The sequence below is a fragment of the Pseudorca crassidens genome, chromosome 1 (assembly GCF_039906515.1).
Source record: "Pseudorca crassidens isolate mPseCra1 chromosome 1, mPseCra1.hap1, whole genome shotgun sequence".
Taxonomy (NCBI): Eukaryota; Metazoa; Chordata; class Mammalia; order Artiodactyla; family Delphinidae; genus Pseudorca; species Pseudorca crassidens.
The window spans coordinates 133,239,544-133,265,118 of NC_090296.1; the positions used below are offsets into that span (position 1 = coordinate 133,239,544).

General features: G+C 41.5%; 1 protein-coding gene across 8 annotated transcripts in view; it reads right to left on the minus strand.

Annotated features, from left to right (window-relative positions):
• Positions 1 to 15,757, minus strand: part of PGPEP1L (pyroglutamyl-peptidase I like) — a 49,183-nt gene extending 33,426 nt beyond the window's left edge. For 2 of the 8 annotated variants that reach the window (XM_067756131.1, XM_067756113.1), the window contains exons 1-2: positions 15,593 to 15,757; positions 8,413 to 8,465 (exon numbers count right to left, since the gene is read on the minus strand). In XM_067756131.1, the coding sequence (XP_067612232.1) occupies positions 8,413 to 8,465; positions 15,593 to 15,626 (87 nt within the window). In that variant the 5' untranslated portion in view covers positions 15,627 to 15,757. Of the gene's footprint in view, positions 1 to 3,707; positions 3,806 to 8,412; positions 8,483 to 10,527; positions 10,607 to 12,362; positions 12,468 to 15,592 lie in introns of all 8 variants that reach the window. The other 6 variants (XM_067695456.1, XM_067695473.1, XM_067695440.1 and 3 more) reach the window with 6 other exon arrangements.
• Positions 15,758 to 25,575: the final 9,818 nt, after the last annotated feature.

Here is a 25,575-nt window from a genome sequence, read left to right on the forward strand (position 1 = left end):
CCACTTAGATGATTAGCCTTACGACGGATGCTCTGTTGGCCATATGCTGGCACTTTCAGTGGATACTCCCAGGGAGGTCCCAAACCAGGATCAGAAGGTCTAACACTGAGCGGAGTCTACACACACATTAGTGGAGGTCACTGAATAACCATAGATGGTGCAGGAAGAGAGCCTGGTCTGAGGACTGAGAGTGAAGTAGCCTTTAAAGAGACTGCCAGTGCCTCTGCCCTGGAGCACAACACCAGAAAGAAGGAGAAAGAAGAAGCTATTGATGGATAGCAGGGACCCGTGGAGAAGGCAAATGGGTGGCAGAGGGCACCGAAGCTGGGCTTGGGTTTGCTTCCTCAACAGCTGGTAAGAAGGTTTCTGTTCTGGTCACATTGTGAGCAAGAAGACCAAGCAGCAGATCATCTTGTCTGTGTCTCAGGCACTGGCGGGAGAGCTTCAAAGACGGTAAAGATGAACTCATGACAGAAAGCCAGCCATGATGACGTGGATGTAGGGCTGAGGCATTTGGGTGAATAGCCTCACTTTGTTCACCCCTGGGTCACTGGGTAGTGGGTCTTGATATTTCTTGAGTTCTAAGAAGTTTAAAAGCCATTCCTTTTTTTTTTTTCTGGCCACGCCACACGGCTTGCAGGATCTGTTTCCCAACCAGGGATTGAACCTGGGCCCCGGCAGTGAAAGCACCAAGTCTTAACCACCGGACCGCCAGGGAATTCCCTAAAAGCCATTCTTGTGCTGGAAGAGGTCCTCTTCTTCTGAACCAAGTGTTAATTTCCCCCAAGGGAAGAGCGAGGCAAGTGGGCTGAACCTGGACTTCACTCAGCAGGACCACCTGAGACTGGAATCTAGGCATGGCCATTTCATGGCACATGTCCCCAGGCCAGATAGCCAACCTCTGAGCACACATTTCCTCACCTGCAAAATGGGAATAACAGTATCAACCTCTTTGGACTGTAGGAAGAATTCAGCAAGCCACTCTGCATGAAGTGTCTGGAGCACCCAGCGCATGGTGGTTTAGAGAATTTATTCCCTCTTGCCTTTACCCTGTCCTTCACTGCTGCTTCCAGATGGCCTTCCCAGTGACCTCCCAGGGGTGCAGCTTTTTCTCACTTTGCTTTAGGTTCCTTTCTTTCATACGTTCTCCAGAATGAAATTAATCTTTTCCTCTTCAGAGTCTCATAATGTAGCACTTCTCAGAATCTGCTCTGGGTTATAATTATCTTATTCATGAGCCATCTCCTCCCCCTACACAGGAACCCCTCTAGGGAACTGTGATATGAGAAAGAGTATATCTGGTCTTTGTCTCCAGTTCCAGGCAGAGAGCTTCAAAATTCTTGGCATTTCCAGAGCAACAGGAGTATCTTTGTTATGCTGCTGGGGTGCCTCATGGTGGTCCCTTGAAAGCTGCAGGATGGGATCTGGTCACCAGAAAAGCCAGCCACATGACTAGAGGGTGGGGACTTTCAGCTGCCTGACCTTCAGGGAGGGGAAGTAGACTGAAGTAGACTGAGTTCAATCACATGGCCAGTGATTTAACCAACCTTGCCTACACAATGAAGCTCCAATAAAAACTCTGCATGTGGAGGTTCCATGGCGCTTCCTGGTTGATGAATGCATTGATGTGCCAGAAGGGTGATGCACCCTGACTCCATGGGGAGAGGGCATGAAACTTCTGCATTTGGGACCCATCCAGAATTCAACCCATATGTATCCTTTATTTTAAAAAATTGTAAGTTTAGTGCTTTTCTGAGCTCTGTGTGTCATTCTAGCAAATTATCAAAACTGTGGGGGTCATGAAAATTCCTGAATTTTCCCAAAGCACAGGTGACCTGAGGACCCCTGAAATGCAGCTGGTGTCTGAAGCAGGGGCAGTCTTGCGGAGAACTTTGCCCTTAATCTGTGAAATTTGTGTGTACTCCAGGGGGTTAGTGTCAGAATTGTACTGCAGTGTACCTGGCTGGGGTGGAATAGGAACAGGAAGAGATTCATGTGTTAGTAGACTGTCTTCCAAATCAGGAACTGAATAAATATAGGTTGAACTAAGAAGAGTTGACTTAATATTTTATATCCATAGCAACATTGTTATTTCTTTGGCCTTCCTCTGATTTGGGGCAACCCCTAATATTGGGGTCTTGGTGGCAGATAGAGCCTGGCTCCCCCCACAAATGCTGAAAAGGTCAGTCTCACTGTGGCCAGGTCAGGATCAACCAATCAGGCACACTCATCTTTGACTCTGAATCAGGAGCAAATCTCTCTGATAGAAGAAACATCCATCTTCCCAGGGTAACAGTAAAGCCACTGGGAGTATGCAGCAGCCAGTGCCATTGGGACAAGCTACAATAACTAGTATTCAGCTGGACAACAACAGTGTATTCATCTACCTTGTTTCCTATGGGGTAATTTTTTGGTCCCTTTGATTAAAGTTTTGTTCATTTTTTCCTTATTCTGTTTTGTTTCCCTGCTCCCTTGGAAACCATATACTCTATTTCTACTCTTTCATAGTTACTCTTGAAATTTTGCCACACATATATAATTGGGATTTATCCCAGGGATGGAAGGATTTTTTCAATATCTGCAAATCAATCAATGTGATACACCACATTAACAAACTGAAGAATAAAAACCATATGATCATCTCAATAGATGCAGAAAAAGTTTTTGATAAAATTCAACATCCATTTATGATAAAACTCTCCAGAATGTGGGCGTAGAGGGAACATACCTCAGCATAATAAAGGCCATACATGACAAACCCACAGCAAACATCATACTCAATGGTGCAAATCTAAAAGCATTCCCTCTAAGATCAGGAACAAGATAAGGATGTCCCTCTTTCCCACTTTTATTCAATATTGTTTTGGAATTCCCAGCCACAGCAATCAGAGAAGCAAAACAAATAAAAGGAATCCAAACTGGAAAGGAAGAAGTGAAACTTCACTGTTTGCAATGACTATACATTGAAAATCCTAAAGATACCACCAGAAAACTACTAGAGCTCATCAATGAATTCAGTAAAGTTGCAGGATACAAAATTAATATACAGAAATCTGTTGCATTTCTATACACTAACAAGGAAACATCAGAAAGAGAAATTAAGGAAACAATTCCATTTACCATTTCATCAAAAAGAATAAAATATCTAGGAATAAACCTACCTAAGGAAACAAAACCTGTACTCAGAAAACTATAAGACACTGATGAAAGAAATGGAAGATGACACAAACAGATGGACAGATATAACATGTTCTTGAATTGGAAGAAACAATATTGTTAAAATGACCATACTACCCAAGGCAATCTAGATTCAATGCAATCCCTATCAAATTACCAATGGTATTTTTCACAGAACTAGAACCAAAAAATTTTTAAAAATTTGTATGGAAACACAAAAGACCCTGAATAGCCAAGACAATCTTGAGAAAGAAGAATGGAGCTGGAAGAATCATATTCTCTGACTTCACACTATACTATAAAGCTACATTAATCAAAACTGTATGGTACTGGCACAAAAACAGACATATAGATCAATGGAACAGGATAGAAAGCCCAGAAATAAACCCCTGCACTTATGGTCAATTAATCTACAACAAAGGAGGCAAAAATATACAATGGAGAAAAGACAGTCTCTTCAATAAGTGGTGCTGGGAAAACCTGACAGCTCCATGTAAAATAATGAAATTAAAACATTCTCCTGGGACTTCCCTGGTGGTCCAGGGGTTAAGACTCCATGCTTCCACTGTAGGGGGCGTGGGTTTGATCTCTGGCTGGGGAAGTTCCACATGCCGCCTGTGTGGTGTGGCTGAAAAAACAAAGGAAAGAAAAAAAGAACATTCTCTAATACCATATAAAAAAATAAACTGAAAATGCATTAAAGACCATAAAAGACCAGACACTATAAAATTGTAAGACCAGATACGATAAAACTCCTAGAGGAAAGCATAGGCAGATTGCTCTCTGACATAAATTGCAGCAATATATTTTTTGAATCCATCTCCTAATGTTAATAAAAGCAAAAAGAAACAAATGGCTAATTAAACTTAAAAGCTTTTGCACAGAAAAGGAAACCATAAACAAAATGAAAAGACAACCTACAGACTAGAGGAAAATATTTGCAAATGATGCAACCCACAGGGATTAATTTCCAAAATATACAAACAGCTCATACAGCTCAATATCAAAAAAACAAACAACCCAATCAAAAAATGGGCAGAAGACCTAAATAGACATTTCTCCAAAGAAGACATACAAATGCCCAACAGGAACATGAAAAGATGCTCAACATCACTAATTATTAGAGAAATGCAGATCAAAACTAAAATGAGGTACCACCTCACACCAGTCAGAATGGCCATCATCAGAAAGTCTACAAATAATAAATGCTGGGGAGGGTGTAGAGAAAGGGAAGCTTCTTACACTGTTGGTGGGAATAAATTGGTGCAGTCACTATGGAGAACAGTACAGAGGTTTCTTAAAAAACTAAAAATAGAGTTACCACATAAGCCAGCAATCCCACTCCTGGGCCTATATCCAGAAGAGACGAAAACTCTAATTCAAAAAGATACATGCACCCTAACGTTCATAGCAGCACTATTCACAATTGCCAAGACATGGAAACAACATAAGTGTCCACCAACAGATGAATGGTTAAAGAAGATATGGTACATATACACATGGAATATTACTCAGCCATAAAAAAGAATAAAATAATGCCATTTGCAGCAACACGGATGGACCTAGAGATTATCATACTAAGTGAAGTAAGTCAGACAGAGAAAGACAAATATCATATGATATCACTTATATGTGGAATCTAAAAAAATGATACAAATGAACTTATTTATAAAATAGAAATGGACTCATAGACATAGAAAACAAATTTACAGTTACTAAAGGGGAAAGGTGGGGAGGGATAAATTAGGAGTTTGGGATTAAGATACACATCACTATATACATAAAATATATAAACAACAATGGCCTACTGTATATAGCAAAGGGAACTATATTCAATACCTTGTAATAACCTATAATGGAAAAGAATCTGAAAAAGAATATATATATATATTCAGCTATTATATACATATATACAATCGAATCACTTTGCCGTACACCTGAAACTAATACAACATTGTAAATCAACTATACTTCAATTAATATATATATTATATATAAATATAAATATATATAATTTAACAAAGTCTGAATTTGATATCAGGATGCCTGTCTATACAAGGGCCTTAGAAGACTTAAACTTCAATCACTCCTCTTAACTTCTATGCCTTCATTGTCCTATATTTTAGTTCAATCTTTTATTTTTAAACTTACAATTAGCCATTTATTATTATTATCATTGTTAACAAATAATGCTAGTTTAGATTTTACCTTTGGGCTCACAATTCCTCTTTGCATCTCACACCATCTTTCTGGGATAATTTTCCTTCCTTCTGAATGATATCCTTTACATGTTCCTTTAGGGTTGTGCCTGCTGGTAGTAAACTCTTGATGCTTGCTTTAATGAAAATGTCTTCATTTCATCCTTGTTTTGAAAAATAATTTTGCTGGGTATGCAATTTCAGGTTGACAATATTTTTCCAGCATTTTGATGATGTTACTCCACTGTTTTCTAGCTTTTATTGTTGTTTTTGAAAAATTTACTCTCAGTCTAATTGTATTGTCTTTTGTAGGTGACCTGTCTTTTCCCCCGACTACTTTCAAATCTCCTTGTCTTTGGTTTTCTGCAGTTTTCCCATGATGTGTATATGTATTGATTTTATTTGTTTTTGCTTGGTATATTTTATACTTCTTATCTCTGTGGATTTATGTCTTTCATCCAATTCTGCAATAGTCTCAACCATTACCTCTTTGGCTAGTGCTTTATTTCATTCATTCTCTCCTTATGGAACTCCAAATAAACATATGTTCAAATATCTCATTTTATTATCCATATTTCTTAATTTCTTTTTTCATTTCCTTGTCCATCTCTTTATGCTGCCCTTTAAACAATATCATCAGAGCTATCTTCTAGTTCATTAATTTTTCTTATCTGTTTCTAAACTGCCATTTACATGTATTTCACATACCATACAATTTACCCATTTAAAGTCTATAATTCATTGCCTTCTAGTATATTCACAGGGTTGTGCAACCATCACCACAGTCAATTTTAGAACATTTTCATCAACCCTAAAAAAAACCCATACCCATTAACAGTCACTCCCTATTTCCCCCAATCCCCCACTCACCTGCCCTAGGCAACCACTAATCTACTTTATGTCTCAATAGATTTGCTTCATCTGGACAGTCATCTAAATGTAATCATATAATATGTGGTCTTTGGTGAGTGGCATCTTTCACTTAGCATAATTCTAAACTGTCTTTTAAGTCATCTGTTAAATTCTTCACTTCAACAATTGTGTTTTAAATTTCTATAAGCTCTATTACTCCCTTTTTCAATTTGCCTAATCTTTTGATAGTTTTTGTGATTCTATCATTACTTCTTCAAGCATTCCATATATAATTCTGTTACTTTCTGATAATATCTAGCGGAATGATTTAGAACCTCAAGTTTTTGAGGTTCTAAATCTGCTTCTGCTCATTCTTACTGAGGGTAGTTTGTTTCTTTGAATATTTGGTGATCTTTGATTGGAAATAAATGTTTAGTTTATCTTAGTTTGTGGAAAATCTAAGGTTTTAAATCCTCAAGAGAAATTGCATATGCTTTGCTGGGAGTCAGGGGTGCTAGAGACCACAGGATCTCCTTTCAAGGGTCTGGCTTACAGTAAGAGCCTTGGTTTCATTGTATCCCCTTTGCTAAAAACAATGTTGATAATGGCACGTGCCCCCCTGCCTTTTGTGTGTTAGGGTGGGGGTGCTGACCCTCACCCCTTCAGGCTGCAGCCCTGGGTATGTGTGATGTATTTCTGTGCATGGCATGACATATATGGGCTTTCCTTTACTACTACGTGTCCAGCAATGCACAGAAGTTCTATCTTATCTAGTTTATCTACAGGGGAAGGGCCGCTCAGAGCACCTAGTTTGCCATTCTACTACCTCTTCCTGGAAACCCCCAGTCTGCTTCTGTTTCTGCCCTTCTGCCCTGATTCTCCAGCTTTATTGGTGAATCTTGAGTCTACAAAATAATCCCCTCCCTCATTCCATTTCCTGTGTGGATCTCCAAAGTCCAATTCTATTTGCCTGCAACTGAGAAAACTGACTGGTAGAATAGCTTCTTAGTAATAAGAATGAAATTTGTGAGAACCAGCAGTTGCCCTGCCATGCTCTGAGGGCTTTATGGGTGTTAATACCTGTAGTCATCACAACCTTCCCATTTTACAGATAAGAAAACTGAGGCACAAAAAGAAGGACTCAGGGACCATTTGGGATTCAGCAGAAAAAGTCCTGTTTTTCGAGGAACTGGCTGCAAACACCCAGGAACTCATAAAGCCCTGACCTTGCCTTTCTGGCATGTTGTGTGCAGCAGTGAGTCTTGGCAGTGAGTCTGGGGTTCTCTGAGTTTTTTTCCTGGTTGAAAAAAACCCAAGTTCTAACTCAAGAGTGGAGAGTTTCCTTGACCGCGTCTGTGTGGACAGGCTAAAAAATGAATGCTACAGTGGCTGCAAACGCATGATTCAAGTGGTTTTGCTGCATTTTCAGCTTGACTGGGTAACTCTGAGAACAGACTCAAGATCCTACCTTTGGCTTGATCCAACAGAAGCATGAAATTGATGGTCAAGTGTGAATAAGTAGCCAGCTGTGCTCTGAGCCTCTAAATGACACCGTGTGGGGACTGGTAGGAGTGGGGCAATTGCTTCAGGGAGGAGAGCTCTGTTCTATGGATGAGACCCCTCTTCACGCCCTGTCTGAGGACATGCTCTCTCCTGGCTGCTTTCTTAAAAATGAAGCCATGTTGTTTATAATTATAACCATGTATTAAGCTCTTACCCTGTGCCAGGCACTATGCTTTAAAAAAGCTGCTTTTACAGACTTACTTGCTTCACACACATACCTCTTTTACTCCTCAGAACAATCCTGTAACATCAGCACTATTATCCTTCCATGTCATGAATGAGAACACCACGGCTGGGGGCAGTGACTTTCCTGACACTCCACAGCCAGAAGGGGTTCCCAGCTCTCAGGGCAGCAGAGCCTTCCTGGGCCACTCCCCATCCTTCCCAGGGGTGTCCCCTCAGCCTGTTTTCTTTACCACTGAGCCAGATGGGCCCCCTATGGGCAGGTGAGTCACAACCCAAGGACAAAAAGCTAGCTCGTGTCCCAGGGCACCCAGTGTGTGTTTTCTCCCCTCCCGTGTGGATCTGGTCACCAAGGAGCCTACGTGCTGGATTTTCTCAGAACCACAGAAGGAACCAGCTGGGTCGTGCGCTCCTGGGTCTGGGCTTAGAGGGTTTTTACCTTTACTGCTTCCCAGCTGGAATTCCCCAGGTGCTGCCGGAAGGGCCCGAAACCTGAAACCAAAGAAAGCCTGGTTTCCTCAGTCCGTGCCTTGGGCCGAGGTGTCTCTGCTTCTGTGCTGCTCCCCGCACCTCCTTGGGGACCTCTTGTGATTCCCTGGGCCATCAAGGACTCCACACACCCCCTTTCTTGTGGAGGCTTGCAACCTTGCCCGTCTGGAAGCATTTTCCAAGTCCTCTTGTGTGAGGCATTGTAGGGGGGCCCTAAAGGAATGTGGGGCTGATCCACCACCAAGTAGGAGGGCTCGAGAAGGTGTGAGCACACATGTCCAGTTAAAATGCATGCTGTGTAGAGGGACCAGAAACACACCCATGTGAATATGCCCAGCTGTCTGTTAACAAAGGTGCAAAAGCAATTCAATGGAGAGGGACAGCCTTTTAACAAATGGGGCTGGATAAATCAGACACCTATAGGCAAAAAAAATGGATCCCTCAGCCTGCACTGTATACAAAAATTAATTCAAAATTGATCATGGACTTAAATGTAAAAACTAAACTTATAAAACTTTTTGGGGAAAAAAAAGGGAGAAAATCTTGGGACCTAGTGTTAGGCAAAGAGTCCATAGACTTGACACCAAGTGCGTGATCCATCAAAGTAAAAACTGATAAAGTGGACCTCATCAGAATGAAAACCTTTTGTTCTGCAAAAGACCCTGCTGAGAGGATGAAAAGATACTCTGCAGACAGTTGTAAATCACATACCTGACAAAGGCATTGTATGTAAATCGTATAAGAAAACTCTCAAAACTCAACTTTAAAAGACGGTCTAGGGACTTTTCTGGTGGCGCAGTGGTTAAGAATCCACCTGCCAATGCAGGAGACACGGGTTCGAGCCCTGGTCCGGGAAGATCCCACATGTCACAGAGCAATTAAGCCCATGCACCACAACTACTAAGCCTGCACTCTAGAGCCCACGAGCCACAACTACTGAGCCCGCATGCCACAACTTCTGAAGCCCGCGCGCCTAGAGCTTGTGCTCCGCAACAAGAGAAGCCACTGCAGTGAGAAGCCTGTGCACCACAACGAAGAGTAGCCCCCGCTTGCCACAACTAGAGAAAGCCCACATGCAGCAATGAAGACCCAACACAACCAAAAATAAAAAATTAATTAATTAAAAAGAAAAAAAAAGACAGTCCAGTTAGAAAACGGGCAAAAGACATGAAGAAACATTTCACTGAAGAGGATATACAGGTGGCAAATAAGCACATGAAAAACGTTTCAACATCATTAGCCATCAGGGAAATGCAAATTAAAATCACAATGAGGGCTTCCCTGGTGGTGCAGTGGTTAAGAGTCTGCCTGCCAATGCAGGGGACATGGGTTCGAGCCCTGGTCTGGGAGGATCCCACATGCCACAGAGCAACTGGGCCCGTGAGCCACAACTATTGAGCCTGCGCGTCTGGAGCCTGTGCTCCGCAACGAGAGGCCGCGATAGTGAGAGGTCCGCGCACAGTGATGAAGGGTGGCCCCCACTCACCACAACTCGAGAAAGCTCTTGCCAGAAATGAAGACCCAACACAGCCAAAAATAAATTAATTAATTTTAAAAAAAGCCATAAAATCACAATGAGATGTCACTACACTTCTCTCAGGGTGGCTAAAATAGAAATACTGGTAACACCCAAAGCTGACAAGGATGAAGAGGAACTAGGTCACACATACATTGTTGGTGGGAATGTAATGGTACTGCCACTCTGGGAAATGGTTTGACAGTTTCTTTTAAAATTGAAAGTGGACTTCCAAGCACTTGCACTGCTGGACATTTACCCCAGAGAAATGAAAACTTATTTTCACACAGAAACTTGTACACAAATGTTCACTGCAGCTTTATTTGTAATAGCTCATAGCTAGAAACCAACTCAATGTCCTTCAATGAGTGAAAGGTTAAATAAACTGTGGTTCATCTAGATCACAGAATACTACTCAGCAGTGAAAAGAAAAAAGTAGAAACAACCCAAGTGTCCATCAACTGATGAATAAACAAAATATGGTATTACCCATACAATGGCATATTATTTGGCAATAAAAAGAAGTGTTATGTTACAACATGGATGAACCTTGAAAACATGCTCAGTGAACGAGGCCAGTCACAAAACTGTATGATTCCATTTATGTGAAATGTCCAGAAGTGGCAACCTATAAAGACAGAAAGTAGATTAGTGGTTGCCTAGAGCTTGACTCTGTGTGTGTGTGTGTGTGTGTGTGTGTGTGTGTGTGTATGTAGTGGGGGAGTGGGGATGAGGATTAGGGAGTCGAGTTTCTTTTGGGGGTAATGAAAATATTCTCAATTGACTGTGTTGAGAAACGCATAACTCTGTGACTACTAAAAGCCATTGAACTGTATGCTTTAAATGAGTGAATTGTATAGCATGAGAATTATATCTCAATAAAGCTGTTAAAAAATTGCTTTAAAAGTGAAGGAGGGCTTCCCTGGTGGCGCAGTGGTTGAGAGTCCGCCTGCCGATGCAGGGGACACGGGTTCGTGCCCCCGTCCGGGAAGATCCCACATGCCATGGAGCAGCTGGGCCCGTAAGCCATGGCCGCTGAGCCTGTGCATCCGGAGCCTGTGCTCCGCAACAGGAGAGGCCACAACAGTGAGAGGCCCATGTACCACACACACACAAAAAAAAAAGTGAAGGAATTATTGGTATAAACAACTTATAAGAAGCTCAAGGGAATTATGCTGAGTGAAAAAAAGCCAATCTCAAAAGGATACATACTGCATGATTCCATTTACCTTGGGCTGGCCAAAAAGTTCATTCGAGTTTTTCCATAAGCTCTTATGGGAAAACCTGAACGGATTTTTTGGCCAACCCAATATAATATTTGTAAATTATAATTTACATCTATAAACATAATTATAGAGATGAAGAACAGATTAATGGTTACCAGGAGTTAGAGCTGGGGGAAAAGGGTAGGTGTGGCTATAAAGGGGTAGTTCGAAGGAGCCTTGTGATGTTGGTACAGTTATTTATCTTGACGGTGGTGGTTACACAAAGCTACACACGTGATAATACCACATAGAGTTATGCATGCATGTGCACGCACACACACACACACACACACACACATACACACTGAGTTATACCAATATCAGTATCTTAGCTTTGATATTGAAGATGTTAACATTGGAGGAGGCTGGGTGAAAGATGCAGAGGACCAGTCTATACATTTTCTTTGCAAATTCTTGTGAATCTATAATTATTTCAAAATTAAAAGTTTAAAAAAGTGTGAGATTTGGTCCAGCGTTTCTCAAATGCTAATACACATGTATATCTTATTAAAATGTAGAATCTGATTGGGCAGGTCTGGGGTGATGCTGGAGATTCTGAATTCCTAACAAGCTCCCCAGTGGTACTGATGCTACTGGCCCTTGGACCACACTTGGAATAGCAAGGCTTTGAACAACAACTAGGATCAGAATACAGAGCGGGGAGAGAAGATGGGTGGAGGTGGTTAGGGAAGTCTCCTGGAGGAGGTGGCGGTGACCCAGGACTTCATGGGGGAGGAGGAGGCAGAGAGGTTGGAGGGGCTGAGCCTGGGCAAGGTGAGACCCAGGAGAGGCCTCACTCTGGGAAGGAGCTTCTGGCTGAGGTGTGTGGACGGAAGGGCTTGTTCCTAGAACTGGGAACACTTATTTACACTGTGTACTATTATGTAATTTAATTGCAATGAAGATTTCTAATAAAACGCAGTTAAACAGAATTTTGCTTTGGGGAGGACAGCAAACCTCCTCTGAGACTAGCTTAGGAAATGTCTCCTGCTGCCTGGGGAGAAGGACACCATCACCCTCTCAGTGTTGCAGCTGCTTATTTTTACGGCACCCACACCATGCAGTGACCCCGCCAAAGCTCAGGCCGTGGCGCAACAGCAGCCAAGAGTGGTCAGAGACCTCAGTGTCTGGGTTCAGGCTTCTGTTGTTGCATTTCAGCCCCACCACTTAGCAGCTGGGTGACGTTGAGCAAGTTACTTAGCTTCAGTGCCTTGATTTTCTCATCTGTAAAATGCACACTAATTATAATAATCTAAAAGGGTTGTTGTGCAGATTAAATGAATAAAACGGAGCATTTGTAATACTGCCTCAAACACAGGAAGCAGTGTCAGCGTTCTCCTTCATAGTTGTTATAGTTACATACCTCCTGGGACCTCTGGACAGATTAAACAATGCCATGTACAGCACGTATTGTTTCCAGAAGCTGGTAGATGCTAAACAAATGCTAAATCCTTTTATACTGTCTCTCTGGGCAGCGTGGGATGGGCTCCAGCTAGACCCTCACTCTGCCCTGATTCTCTCTGATCATTTGATGCCACCATTTCTCAGCCCCAACCCCCCTGCCTGGGCACCGTGCCTATCAGTCAGAGGCCCTGTCCTTACTTTTCCATGTTGAGATTTCATGTGTACTTTAGGCCTCTATTTCTCTCTCCAGAAATTGAGAGGTCTGTACTGGTATGTATGTGTGTATATATATATATATATATATCTGCATATATATAGAAAGAGATTTATTATAAGGTATTGGCTCATGTGATTATGAGCCACAGGCTGGAGACCCAGGAAAGCCAGTGGAGTAAATTCCAGTCCAAGGCTGAAGGCCCGAGACCCAGGAGCACCAGTTTGAGAGCAGGAGAAGACTAATGTGCCGGATCATGCCTTCAGACAGAGAATTCAACCCTCCTCTGCTTTTTTATTCTATTCAGACCCTATTCAGACCCTTAATGGATTAGATGAGGCCCAGTCACACTGGAGAGGGCACTGCTTTACTGAGCCCACCGATTCAAATGCTAAGCTCTTCCAAAAACACCATCACAGACACATCCATATAACGTTTAACCAGATATCTGGGCACTCCGTGGCCCAGTCAAGTTGACACATGAAATTAACCATCACAAGCCTTTTAGGATGGTGTGGCTAGGAGGAGGGACCAGGACCCTGGGGGCCTCTTGCTTCATCTCTCCTTCAGTGTGGCCCATGCGCAGAGCTCAACAGTTCCTGCCTGGCCCCTGTAGGGGAGGCCAGCCGCTATCAAGTGGGCCTGTGACTGGTGGGCTCACTTCAGGGTGGGCACTGGGCTGCAGCTAGAGGTGACTTTCTCCAGCTCAGCTTTACCTGGAACCCAGCTGACGTTTTGAGTTCCATCTATCTGATTCCCGTGATGTATTTCTCAAATCATCAGATTCTGAGATGGGGAGGAGCTACAATTAAATACCTACCTCTGAAACCTCACCTCCACCCCAAACCCCGGACCTCAGGTCTTTAGAGCAGAAGTCAGTTCTGGAGAGGGCTGTGCCTCTGAAATTCTGGAACCTCTGGGTCTAGAGCACTAGCAAGTTTGACTCACAAAGGGTGAAACTTTCTCAGGGAATAGAAAAGTTTGGGACACGATGTCCCAGGAAGCTAGTGGTGTTTTCTGACTTTGACTGAATCTTACAGAATAAATAAGACTGGAGTTGCCAAGCAAAAAAGAAAAAGAAAAAAAAGGAAAATACTGAGATTAAGGAAAAATCACTGAGAAATCAGGTACCTCCTGGGATGACTGTAGGAATACTAAAAATGCAGTGACACCAGAAAAAATCACATGCTGCTTTAGAATCATATTCAGATCAGTGTATGCAGATCATTTCTTATCTGTTTTCAATTAGGCAAAACAACTCAGCAAATGAAGGTTTGAGGCTCTTGTTTTGCAGGGTCAAACCTTACACTTTAAACTTGGCAGGCCCTCGAGTGGAACTTGTGAAAAGGGGCTGGAGAAATCTCTTGGAATCAAGAGAGGCCCTCTGGAGGGAGGCAGGTTTTCTCACTCTCCCATTGTCATCATTTGGTGCCAGTCCGAATGTCTTGATCTTAAGGCAGTTTGTCAGAGCCCTTGTTCCCCCACCATCTGTCTACGTGCCAATTGTCTTAGTGAGATTTACACGTGAAGCAAAACCAATTAAACGAAAAGACTGCCCTTAGCAGCTCAGAGCATTTTTAATAAAGGAAGGCCACACTCTGGAAGCCAGTGAGTATTCCCAGATCGCAGCTGATTATCAGGTACTTCATCAAACAATCCAGAGTTTGCCAGCAAACCACAAGTTGACAGGACAGAGGCAGGGGTTGATGTGAGTCTAAGGCTTGCCCTGGTGCTTCAATATTCATATTTCATTTGTGACAAGTGTCACATTTATCAGGGGTACAGTTTCCTTAGGAATTCAAGGGTAATCTGAACCAATCTCTAATACCCAAAATAACACAAATGAGAACAAGGGAGATAAAAGGTTTTCGAAAGAACTTTCTTTTTCTCAGAAGGTTAACAGGAGTTTGATTATAGTCTGAAAATATTAAGATAGGTAACTTTCAATTTTCCACACACACAGGAACCCTTCTCTCTTCAATGTTTCCTTCATCCAACACAATTCAAAAAACTTAAAATATGCCAAATGTGTCTAAAAATAAAGAGCTTTGTGAAGAAATCAAGCCCTCCAGGGACCAGCTGTGACAACGACTGGGGGTGTCTGGGGTTGATTTTGAATGTGCTGGTGAAAGGCAGGAGTGGGTGGCTACCATTCCTTCTGAGTTGACCTTCTGGTGTTCAAAGTCTCTAACTGGTGGCTCTCAGAGGGTGCTTAGAGTTCCCTGGGTGGCTAAAAGCCCTCTAGTTTTGTAGGGGAGCTATGTGCCCCTGTCGGGGTGGGCACTGTAGATGGACTGTCTCAGCCTTATTAGGCTCTGTTCTTTCTGAGTCCCCTGCTCCCCCTTCCTTGCTATGCAGCTGTACCCCAGTGGATGCCACATGGGCCCCAGACTCGGACAGACGGCGCCAGCCTCTGCCTCCCCCCTGATGGGCTGAAGGACAAGGTCTGAGCCTAAGCCACATGTGGGCACCTACTGTGTATGCCACTCAAGGGTTATTTGAAGTGAATGACAGGACAGAAACAGAAAAGCCTCTCTGTCCCCTGTTTTTTTTTTTTTTTTTTTTTTTAATAGGGCATAGCAGGAAGTTAGCTCCATCTGGAATTATTGGAACCACCAGTTGCCACTCTTTTTTCCCCATGAGGGAACTTTATGTCCAGGATCAGGCAAGTGCGCATTCCATGGTCAGGCTAAAAGCAGCAGCAAGTGGAAAAGCAGAAAAGTCGTCTTACCGGTCACCACCACGCAGCTGGACTGGGAATCCATGAAACCGGAGTTGGGAGGGCGCTTCTGCGCCTGCGCAGGTCAGAGGCCCGACCCTGGGCGCTCCGAGCCCCGCGCGCTCCTCCCGGCTGGTCGCGGGCCTCCCGCTGGGGTGGGGACCAACCACCCCGCCCCGCAGCGTTTTGGGGGCCCTGAAAGACTGAAGACTCTGGGGTGGGGGGGGGAGGGTGTAAGACAACCCCCCTCCGAAAGCAGAAATAGCCAGCTCAGGACGCACAGGCTGCGGCAACAGAAAAGTAGAAGGTCGGAGCGCCATCAGGGTCTTTCTGGCCACTTGGGGGCGGGGTCATTTTGTTGGTCGGTGTGTTCGAACGTGAGCCACGAGTCTGGCGACCAACTGTCTCAGTTTGCCTGGGACTGGGATAGGACGGGGTTAAAAGGTGCTGAAACCCGTACAGCCCCAGTGAGTCAGGATGGTGGGGACCTTACAAGTTGTTTTGTTTAGACCTTGGCTTGATGAAATTTGGTAGCTCTTGAAACCGATTTTGCAAAATATGTTTAAAAAAAAAAAGGAAGAAGAAACCAAAACCACAGATGAAGCTTATAGTTAAAAGTGATGGTTGAAAGCACCTGCTGCCTGTAAGCTGTGGCTCCGTAGGCAAGTTAACCTGTGCCCCATCCGCTTCTCCTTGCAGCGAAATGGGGATGATCGCAGCACCGCTTCCTGGGTGGAGTCTTACCCCTGCCCACTGTCCCCGTACCTCCCACAGCCCTGGGGGCAGAGGATCACTCGGCCAGCGGTGTCTGCTTGGGCTTCCCTGGCTGTGCTCTCACCGTCCCCAATTCTGCCTGCATCAGTGCTGAATAGGGCGCTTGGCTAGCTACAAGCACCACTAAATGCTTTCGCATGTCACCTGGCTCTGTAGCCCATTCCTCCTCCTTTTTGTGTCACAGTAACCAAAAGAGCTAACATTTGGGGCTAGTTATGCGACATCTTGACCTTTCAGACTATACTACTTAAAACAAACAAACACCTTTTTTAAAATTAAAAATACTTTTTACAAAAGCTGTCTAATAAGAGGTACAAAAACCATCATTCTCTTTCCCCATCTGGGCATGGCCATGAGAGGCTCCATCCAGGGGCGGCCAGGAGAACCCCACCAACCCCGGCATCATACTGCTTCCCCAGGTTCAGACTACTCCTTAATAGAGGGCGTGACCTCTTCTTAATTCCATCTTCTTAATTGGCCCCCTGATAAACAACACACCTTAACTGGGATTGCTTCCAAGGAACTAGAGTCCACCTGATGCCTTCCTGGGCCACTGAACAAACAGCCATTCCTTTTTTTTTTTGCGGTACGCGGGCTTCTCGCTGTTGTGGCCTATCCCATTGCGGAGAACAGGCTCCGGACGCGCAGGCTTAGCGGCCATGACTCACGGGCCCAGCCGCTCCGCGGCATGTGGGATCTTCCCGGACCGGGGCACGAACCCGTATCCCCTGCATCGGCAGGAGGACTCTCGACCACTGCGCCACCAGGGAAGCCCCAGCCATTCCTTTTAATTGGCCCCTGGTGTGGGCTGCAGGCTTATTTACAGCAGAGAACAGGTGGGAAGAGGCATTTGCCCCCAGTGGCCTTCCCGTGCCTGCTGTGGGAAGATGGGGCCAGCTTGTTTTGCAGAGGATATAGAGAGCTTTGCATGTCACCCTATTTTGAGATTAGACAATACAAAATTACAAGTTTGAGAGCAATTAACCGGTTTCTCATATTCTCACGGTTGATGTTCCCCACCACCACCTCTGGTAAATGGCTCCCCTAGTTCATGTCACTCACCTAGTCCTTCTATCAAGAGGGCTTTGCTTGTTCATCACAGTTATAAACGAGGCGATTAGATCATTAGAAATGCCCACATTTGTTAAGTTGGTTGCTGCTAAGGTCAAATTCTGATATCAACATAACTAACGCGGTCTGAGTATCTAACTTGTTTACTAATGTTACTTACTAGTTTACTAATGTTAACTTATCAGACCTCAAAACAGACTTCTCAACTGCTAAGACTGTCCGTTTTTAACAGTGCTACTTTTCTGATAATGAAGCTTCAATTTTTACTTTTCTATGTTTTTCAGGATTTGACATGAGCCATTCCTATTTTAACTGCAACTGGGATGTGTCCTAGAATTTTCACTTTCCCATAATTCACTTATTATGTCCTAAAATTTCCTCTAATTTTGCAGTTAATGAAAAAGAAAATGAGAGACATAAACTATTTCGACTTAGCCACAGTGACATTTTCCCCACTTGAGGGAAAGACACACACACATTCTCATTCTCGAAAATGAGAACAATTCAGAGAAGTATGGATTTTGAGGTCTGACATTTGCACTTTTATTTCTTTTTCCACTGTAAAAACAAATGGTCTCTAACAATTGCCAATGTCAAACATAATCTTTAGGCCGATGAAATATAGTAAGCCTGAGAATGAATAGGGCAACTAAAGAGAGATGTCTTGTTTAACAAAAAGCACAGTGATCTTCCTTACAAGTTAGATTCCTGGGAGGAAAAATTTGTAATCATATTTGACTCTGGGATTAAGAGGGCAAGGTGTGACCCTCTCTCACTGAACCGGAAAGCAAGCAGCGGTATGCACGTGTTCTCACCAGGGAGGACAAATGGGGTTGCCAAGATGACAGTATCCCAAGGCCTAAAATATTTCTTGTTTTGAACCAAACATATAACGTTGTGGGGTTTGTTTTAAATTGCTTACTGGCAAGTTGTGACTTCCTGCTTAAGGAAGAAGGATTAAAAAGTTTGTTTATTGTCTTTGACACAAACAATTCTTGCAACATATTTTGTACACTTCACATAAATGAGATGTAATCAAACTGGTCAAATTCCTCTTGGGAGGTGGAGAATATAAATCAGCAAGAAGTACTGGTGGTTAAAATGATAATAATAACAACAACAGCAACACTCCTCTGTCAAACATCACTGCTTCCAAATCAGCTACTTACTCTACCATAAAACACAGAACTCCTAGCCAAACTGCCTCTTGTCAAAGCACTAACCAGTTCTCCAAAAATGTCAGTCTTCTAAGGTAGACTTTGGGAATCGCCCTCTCCTATTACTTTGCCTTTTCAGCTTAATAGTCCAACAGGGGTGGATACACAGTTTCCGTAAAGAAGTAGATGGTAAATATTTTAAGCTTTGTGGGCCATATGGATTTTCCAGCAGCCATAGATAATATGCAGATAAGCAGGCGTGCCAGTGTACCAATAATTATCTATGGATGCTGAAATTTGAATGTCCATGTGTCATAAACTATTATTCTTCTAATTTTTTTCAACTATCTACAAATGTGAAAATTATTCTAGTCCACAGGCTGCACAAAAATAGGCAGTGGGCTGGGTTGGGGCTGTGGGTTGTAGTTTGACAAACCCTGCCCTAGAATATAATTTTTCTCTGGTATGGAACATGATAGAGCTGGTGATAAAGTGACCTTGTGGTATACATGAACAAATTTTCAATTAAATGAGTAGATTTTAATTAAAATAAAACCAAGGATTAAGTAATTCAGAATGTTCCATCAAAAACCTCATTGCTTTCCTTTTTTTGTTAGGTTCACCCGGTGTTAAATTAGAAGAGCATTCTGAATAAATGTGGTAGACAGTTTTGTGTTCAAAATGATAGTATTTATGATTTTTACCACTGTGGAATTAGCTCATTGAAGCAGTTATCAATTAATATTTTTTCTCACCCATCTATGTGTAATTGCTAGTTGTCCTAGGCGAGATTAGGCTTCAAAACCCAGGTAAGGAAGGATCCTGAAGCTGTACTTCATTTTTTTGGAGGATTCAGGTGCCATATATTCATGCCTTATTCATGCCATATATTCATCTTCCTACTAAAGCCTCGCTCTCAAATGCTTATGACATTTACTTATTTAAATATAAAAAATTTGAGACTTTTATAACATTCTGAAACAACCATTTAAAACTGGTTTAAAACAATGAGGGAATTGCTATGTGAGAGATCATATAATAATGCTGGGATTATCTTTAGCATTCCATGGGAAACTGGTATAGAAGATACAAGTTTTTATAACTTCACCTACGCAATATGAATTAATAGCTTGAAAAATTAGTGTTTTAAAATTTCTGACAGTCTGCTGTGATACATCATAGGTAATAGTTTCCTTACATTTTATAGGAGAAAGTTTTGCCTATATTTTTCTTCTGTCTTGTATTTTTCCCTTTGACTTTTGCTGTCTTGATTTTTTTTTTTTTCCTAAGGACTACATTTCCTTGACTGAAAAGTAACAACTGCAGCTACAGGAATTGGTTTATTTATTGAAATCCAGTAGCTTGCTAGCCCTATTGTTTAAATACTGTATTTTTCTTTTGAATTTCACAAATATCTTGGGAATGGCTAGAACAGTTGTGTTCTTAACACTGAGGAAATTCCTGTGTAGATAAATGAGGCCAGATGGAGGACGCATCAGAGCACTTAACCTCCTGGAATGAAGGGAGGACCATACTGAAAACATGCTCCAAGCCCCTATTTTCCGGTTTATATATATAAACAATATTTTTCATTTTTTCTTTGTTAGAGTTAAGGGCAATTTTGGTGTCAAAAATGAGTGCCATGTGCCTGAGTAAGTTTGAGCAAGATTTAGAAATCCAACAACTGATTTACAGACCATCTGATAGTCTACCTAGAAATTCTGTGATAATTGACTTTAGAAATTACTGGACCTCATAAAAGTGGCTGAATGTAAGACTGGCATTGACCCAAGCTAACGGTTTTCTTATATACCAGCAATAACTGATTGGTAAATCTAATTGAAGAAAAGAAAGAGCCATTCAAAATAGCTGGCAAATACCAGAAATATATAGGAATAAACCTAGCAAGGAATATATGAGATCCATTTGTAAGAACTGTAGAACTTTGGCCAAAAAAAAAAAAGATAAAAGTAACTCACATATCTGCTGACCTGAGGTGCCAGGTGCAGCCATTTTGCACTAGGAACTCTGGTCTGAAGCGCCAGGTAAGAAGCCTCTATGTTACACCCTATGAAACTAGACGAAGCAGGAAGGAAAAGTGAAAAAAAAAGCTGCACTGATGAGACCGCAAGGGAAGACTACCTATTATCAAAGAAAGACTCCAATTCATCTCTACTTAAAAGGGGTTCTTGCTGCTCTGGCTGGCTGTCAGGCCTGAGCCTCCGAGGTGGGAGAGCTGAGTCCAGGACATTGGACACCAGAGACCTCCCATTCCCACGTAATATCAATCAGTGGGAGCTCTCCCAGAAATCTCCGTCTCAACACTAAGACCCAGCTCCACCCAACGGCCAGCAAGAACCAGCGCTGGACACCCCCTGCCAAACAACTAGCAAGACAAGAACACAGCCACACCCATTAGCAGAGAAGCTGCCTAAAGTCATATTAAGTTCACAGACACCCTAAAACACACCACCAGACATGGACTTGCCCACCAGAAGAACAAGATCCAGCCCCACCCACCAGAACATAGGCACCAGTCCCCACTACCAGGAAGCCTACACAAGCCACTGAACAAATCTCACCCACTGGGGTCAGACACCAAAAATAACAAGAACTAAGAACTTGAAGCCTGTGAAAAGGAGACCCCAAACACACTAAGTAAGTTAAAATGAGAAGATAGAGAAATATGCAGCCGATGAAGGAGCAAGGTAAAAATCCATCAGACCAAACAAATGAAGAGGAAATAGGCAGTCTACCTGAAAAAGAATTCAGAGTAATTATAGTAAAGATGATCCCAAATCTTGGAAATAGAATGGAGAAAATAAAAGAAACGTTTAACAAGGATCTAGAGGAACAAAAGAGCAAACAAGCAATGATGAACAACACAATAAACGAAATTAAAAATTCTCTAGAAGGAATCAATAGCAGAATAACAGAGGCAGAAGAACGGATAAGTGACCTGGAAGATAAAATAGTGGAAATAATTACTGCAGAACAGAATAAAGAAAAAAGAATGAAAAGAATTGAGGACAGTCTCAGAGACCTCTGGGACAACATTAAAGGTACCAATATTCGAATTATAGGGGTCCCAGAATAAAAAGACAAAAAGAAAGGGTCCGAGAAAACATTTGAAGAGATTATAGTCAAAAACTTCCCTAACATGGGAAAGGAAATAGTCAATCGAGTCCAGAGGGCACAGAGAGTCCCATACAGGATAAATCCAAGGAGAAACACGCCACGACACACATTAATCAAACTATAAAAAATTAAAAACGAAGAAAGAGGTATGAAAAGCAGCAAGGGAAAAGAAACAAATAACATACAAGGAAATCCCCATAAGGTTAACAGCTGATCTTTCATCAGAAACTCTACAAGCCAGAGGGAGTGGCAGGGCATATTTAAAGTGATGAAAGGCTAGCTGATTCACTTTGTTATAAAGCAGAAACTAACACACCATTGTAAAGCAATTATACTCCAATAAAGATGTTAAATAAATAAATAAATAAATACAGTGATGAAAGGGAAAAACCTACAACCAAGATTACTCTACCCAGCAAGGATCTCATTCAGATTCAACAGAGAAATTAAAACCTTTACAGACAAGCAAACATTAGGAGAATTCAGCACCAACAAACCAGCTTTACAACAAATGCTAAAGGAACTTCTCTAGGCAGGAAACACAAAAGATGAAAAAACATACAAAAACAAACCCACAACAATTAAGAAAATGGTAATAGGAACATAAATATCGATAATTACCTTAAATGTAAATGGATTAAATGCTCCAACCAAAAGACACAGACTGGGTAAATGGGAACAAAAACAAGACCCGTATATATGCTGTCTACAAGAGACCCACTTCAGACCTAGGGACACATACAGACTGAAAGTGAGGGGATGGAAAAAGATATTCCATGCAAATGGAAATCAAAAGAAACCTGGAGTAGGAATACTCATATCAGACTAGACTTTATAATAAAGACTGTTACAAGAGACAAAGAGGGACACTACATAATGATCAAAGGATCAATCCAAGAAGAAGATATAACAATTATAAATATTTATGCACGCCACATAGGAGCACCTTAATACATTAGGCAAATGCTAACAACCATAAAAGGGGAAATTGACAGTAACACAAAAGTAGTAGGGGACTTTAACACCCCACTTTCACCAATGGACAGATCATCCAAATGAAAATAAATAAGGAAACACAAGCTTTAAATGATACATTAAGCAAGATGGACTTAATTGATATTTATAGGACATTCCATCCAAAAACAACAGAATACACTTTCTTCTCAAGTGCTCAGGGAACAGTCTCCAGGACAGATCATATCTTGGGTCAAGCCTCGGTAAATTTAAGAATATTTAAATTATATCAGGTATCTTTTCTGACCACAACGCTATGCAACTAGATATCAATTACAAAAAAAAAAACAACTGTAAAAAACACAAATACATGGAGGCTAAACAATACGCTACTAAATAACCAGGAGAGAACTGAAGAAATCAAAGATGAAATAAAAAAATACCTAGAAACAAATGACAATGAAAACACAATGACCCAAAACCTATGGGATGCAGCAAAAGCACTTCTAAGAAGGAAGTTTATAGCAATACAACCCTACCTCAAGAAATAAGAAAACTCACAAACAAACCACTTAACCTTACATGTAAAGCAATTGAAGAAAGAAGAATAAAAAAACACCCAAAGTTAGCAGAAAGAAGGAAATCATAAGATCATATCAGAAATAAATGAAAAATAAATGAAGGAAACAATAGCAAAGATTAATAAAACTAAGAGCTGGTTCTTTGAGAAGATAAACAAATTGCTAAACCATTAGCTAGCCTCATCAAGAAAAAAAGGGAGAAGACTCAAATCAACAGAATTAGAAATGAAAAAGGAGAAGTAACAGCTGACACTAGAGAGACACAGAGGATCATGAGAGACTACTACAGGCAACTATATGCCAATAAAATGGACAACCTGGAAGAAATGGACAAATTCTTAGAAAAGTACAACCTTCCAAGACTGAACCAGGGAGAAATGGAAAATATAAACAGAACAATCACAAGCACTGAAATTGAGACTGTGATTAAAAATCTTCCAACAAACAAAAACCCAGGACCAGATGGCTTCACAGTTGAATTCTATCAAACATTTAGAGAAGAGCTAACACCTATCCTTCTCAAACTCTTCCAAAATATAGAGAGGGAGGAATACTCCCAAACTCATTCTACAAGGTCACCATCACCCTGATGCCAAAACCAGATAAAGATATCACAAAAAAAGAAAACTACAGGCCAATATCACTGATGAACATAGATGCAAAAGTCCTCAACAAAATACTAGCAAACAGAATCCAACAGCACATTAAAAGGATCATACACCATGATCAAGTGGGGTTTATCCCAGGAATGCGAGGATTCTTCAATATATGCAAATCAATCAATGTGATGCACCATATTAATAAATTGAAGGTTAAAAACCATATGATCATCTCAATAGATGCAGAAAAGCTTTCAACAAAATTCAACACCCATTTATGATAAAAACTCTCCAGAAAGTGGGCTTAGAGGGGACCTACCTCAACGTAATAAAGGCCATATGTGACAAACCCACAGTCAACATCTCTCTCAATGGTGAAAAACTGAAACCATTTCCATTAAGATCAGGAACAAGACAGGGTTGCCCACTCTCACTACTATTATTCAACATAGTTTTGAAAGTTTTAAGCCATGGCAATCAGAGAAGAAAAAGAAATAAAAAGAATCCAAATCAGAAAAGAAGAAGTAAAATTGTCACTGTTTGCAGGTGACATGATACTATACATAGAGAATCCTAAAGATACTACCAGAAAACTACTAGAGCTAATCAATGAATTTGGTAAAGTTTCAGGTTACAAAATTAATGCACAGAAATCTCTTGCATTCCTATACAGTAATGATGAATAATCTGAAAGATAAATTAAGGGAACACTCCCATTTACCTTTGCAAGAAAAAGAATAAAATACCTAGGAATAAACCTACCTAAGGAGACAAAAGACCTGAATGCAGAAAACTATAAGACCCTGATGAAAGAAATTAAAGATGATACAAACAGATGGAGAGATATACCATGTTCTTGGATTGGAAGAATCAACATTGTGAAAATGACTATACTACCCAAAGCAATCTACAGATTCAATACAATCCTTATCAAATTACCAATAGCATTTTTCACAGAACTAGAACAAAAAATTGCACAATTTGTATGGAAACACAAAAGACCCTGAAGAGCCAAAGCAATCTTGAGAAGAAAAACGGAGCAGGAGGAATCAGGCTCCCAGACTTCAGACTATATTACAAAACTACAGTAATCAAGGCAGTATGGTACTGGCACAAAAACAGAAATATAGATCAATGGAACAGGATAGAAAGCCCAGAGATAAACCCATGCACGTATGGTCACCTTATCTTTGATGAAGGAGGCAAGAATATACAATGGAGAAAAGATAGCCTCTTCAATAAGTGGTTTTGGGAAAACTGGACAGGTACATGTAAAAGTATGAAATTAGGACACTCCCTAACACCATACACAAAAATAAACTCAAAATGGATTAAAGATCTAAATATAAGGCCAGACACTATAAAGCTCTTAGAGGAAAACATAGGCAGAACACTCTGTGACATAAATCACTTCAAGAGCCTTTTTGACCCACCTCCTAGAGAAATGGAAATAAAAACAAAAGTAAAGAAATGGGACCTAATGAAACTTCAAAGCTTTTGCACAGCAAAGGAAACCATAAACAAGATGAAAAGACAACCCTCAGAGTGGGAGAAAATATTTGCAAATGAAACAATGGACAACGGATTAATCTCTAAAATATACAAGCAGCTCATGGAGCTCAATATCAGAAAAACAAGCAACCCAATCCAAAAATGGGTGGAAGACCTAAATAGACATTTCTCCAAAGAATATATAGAGATTGCCAACAAACAGATGAAAG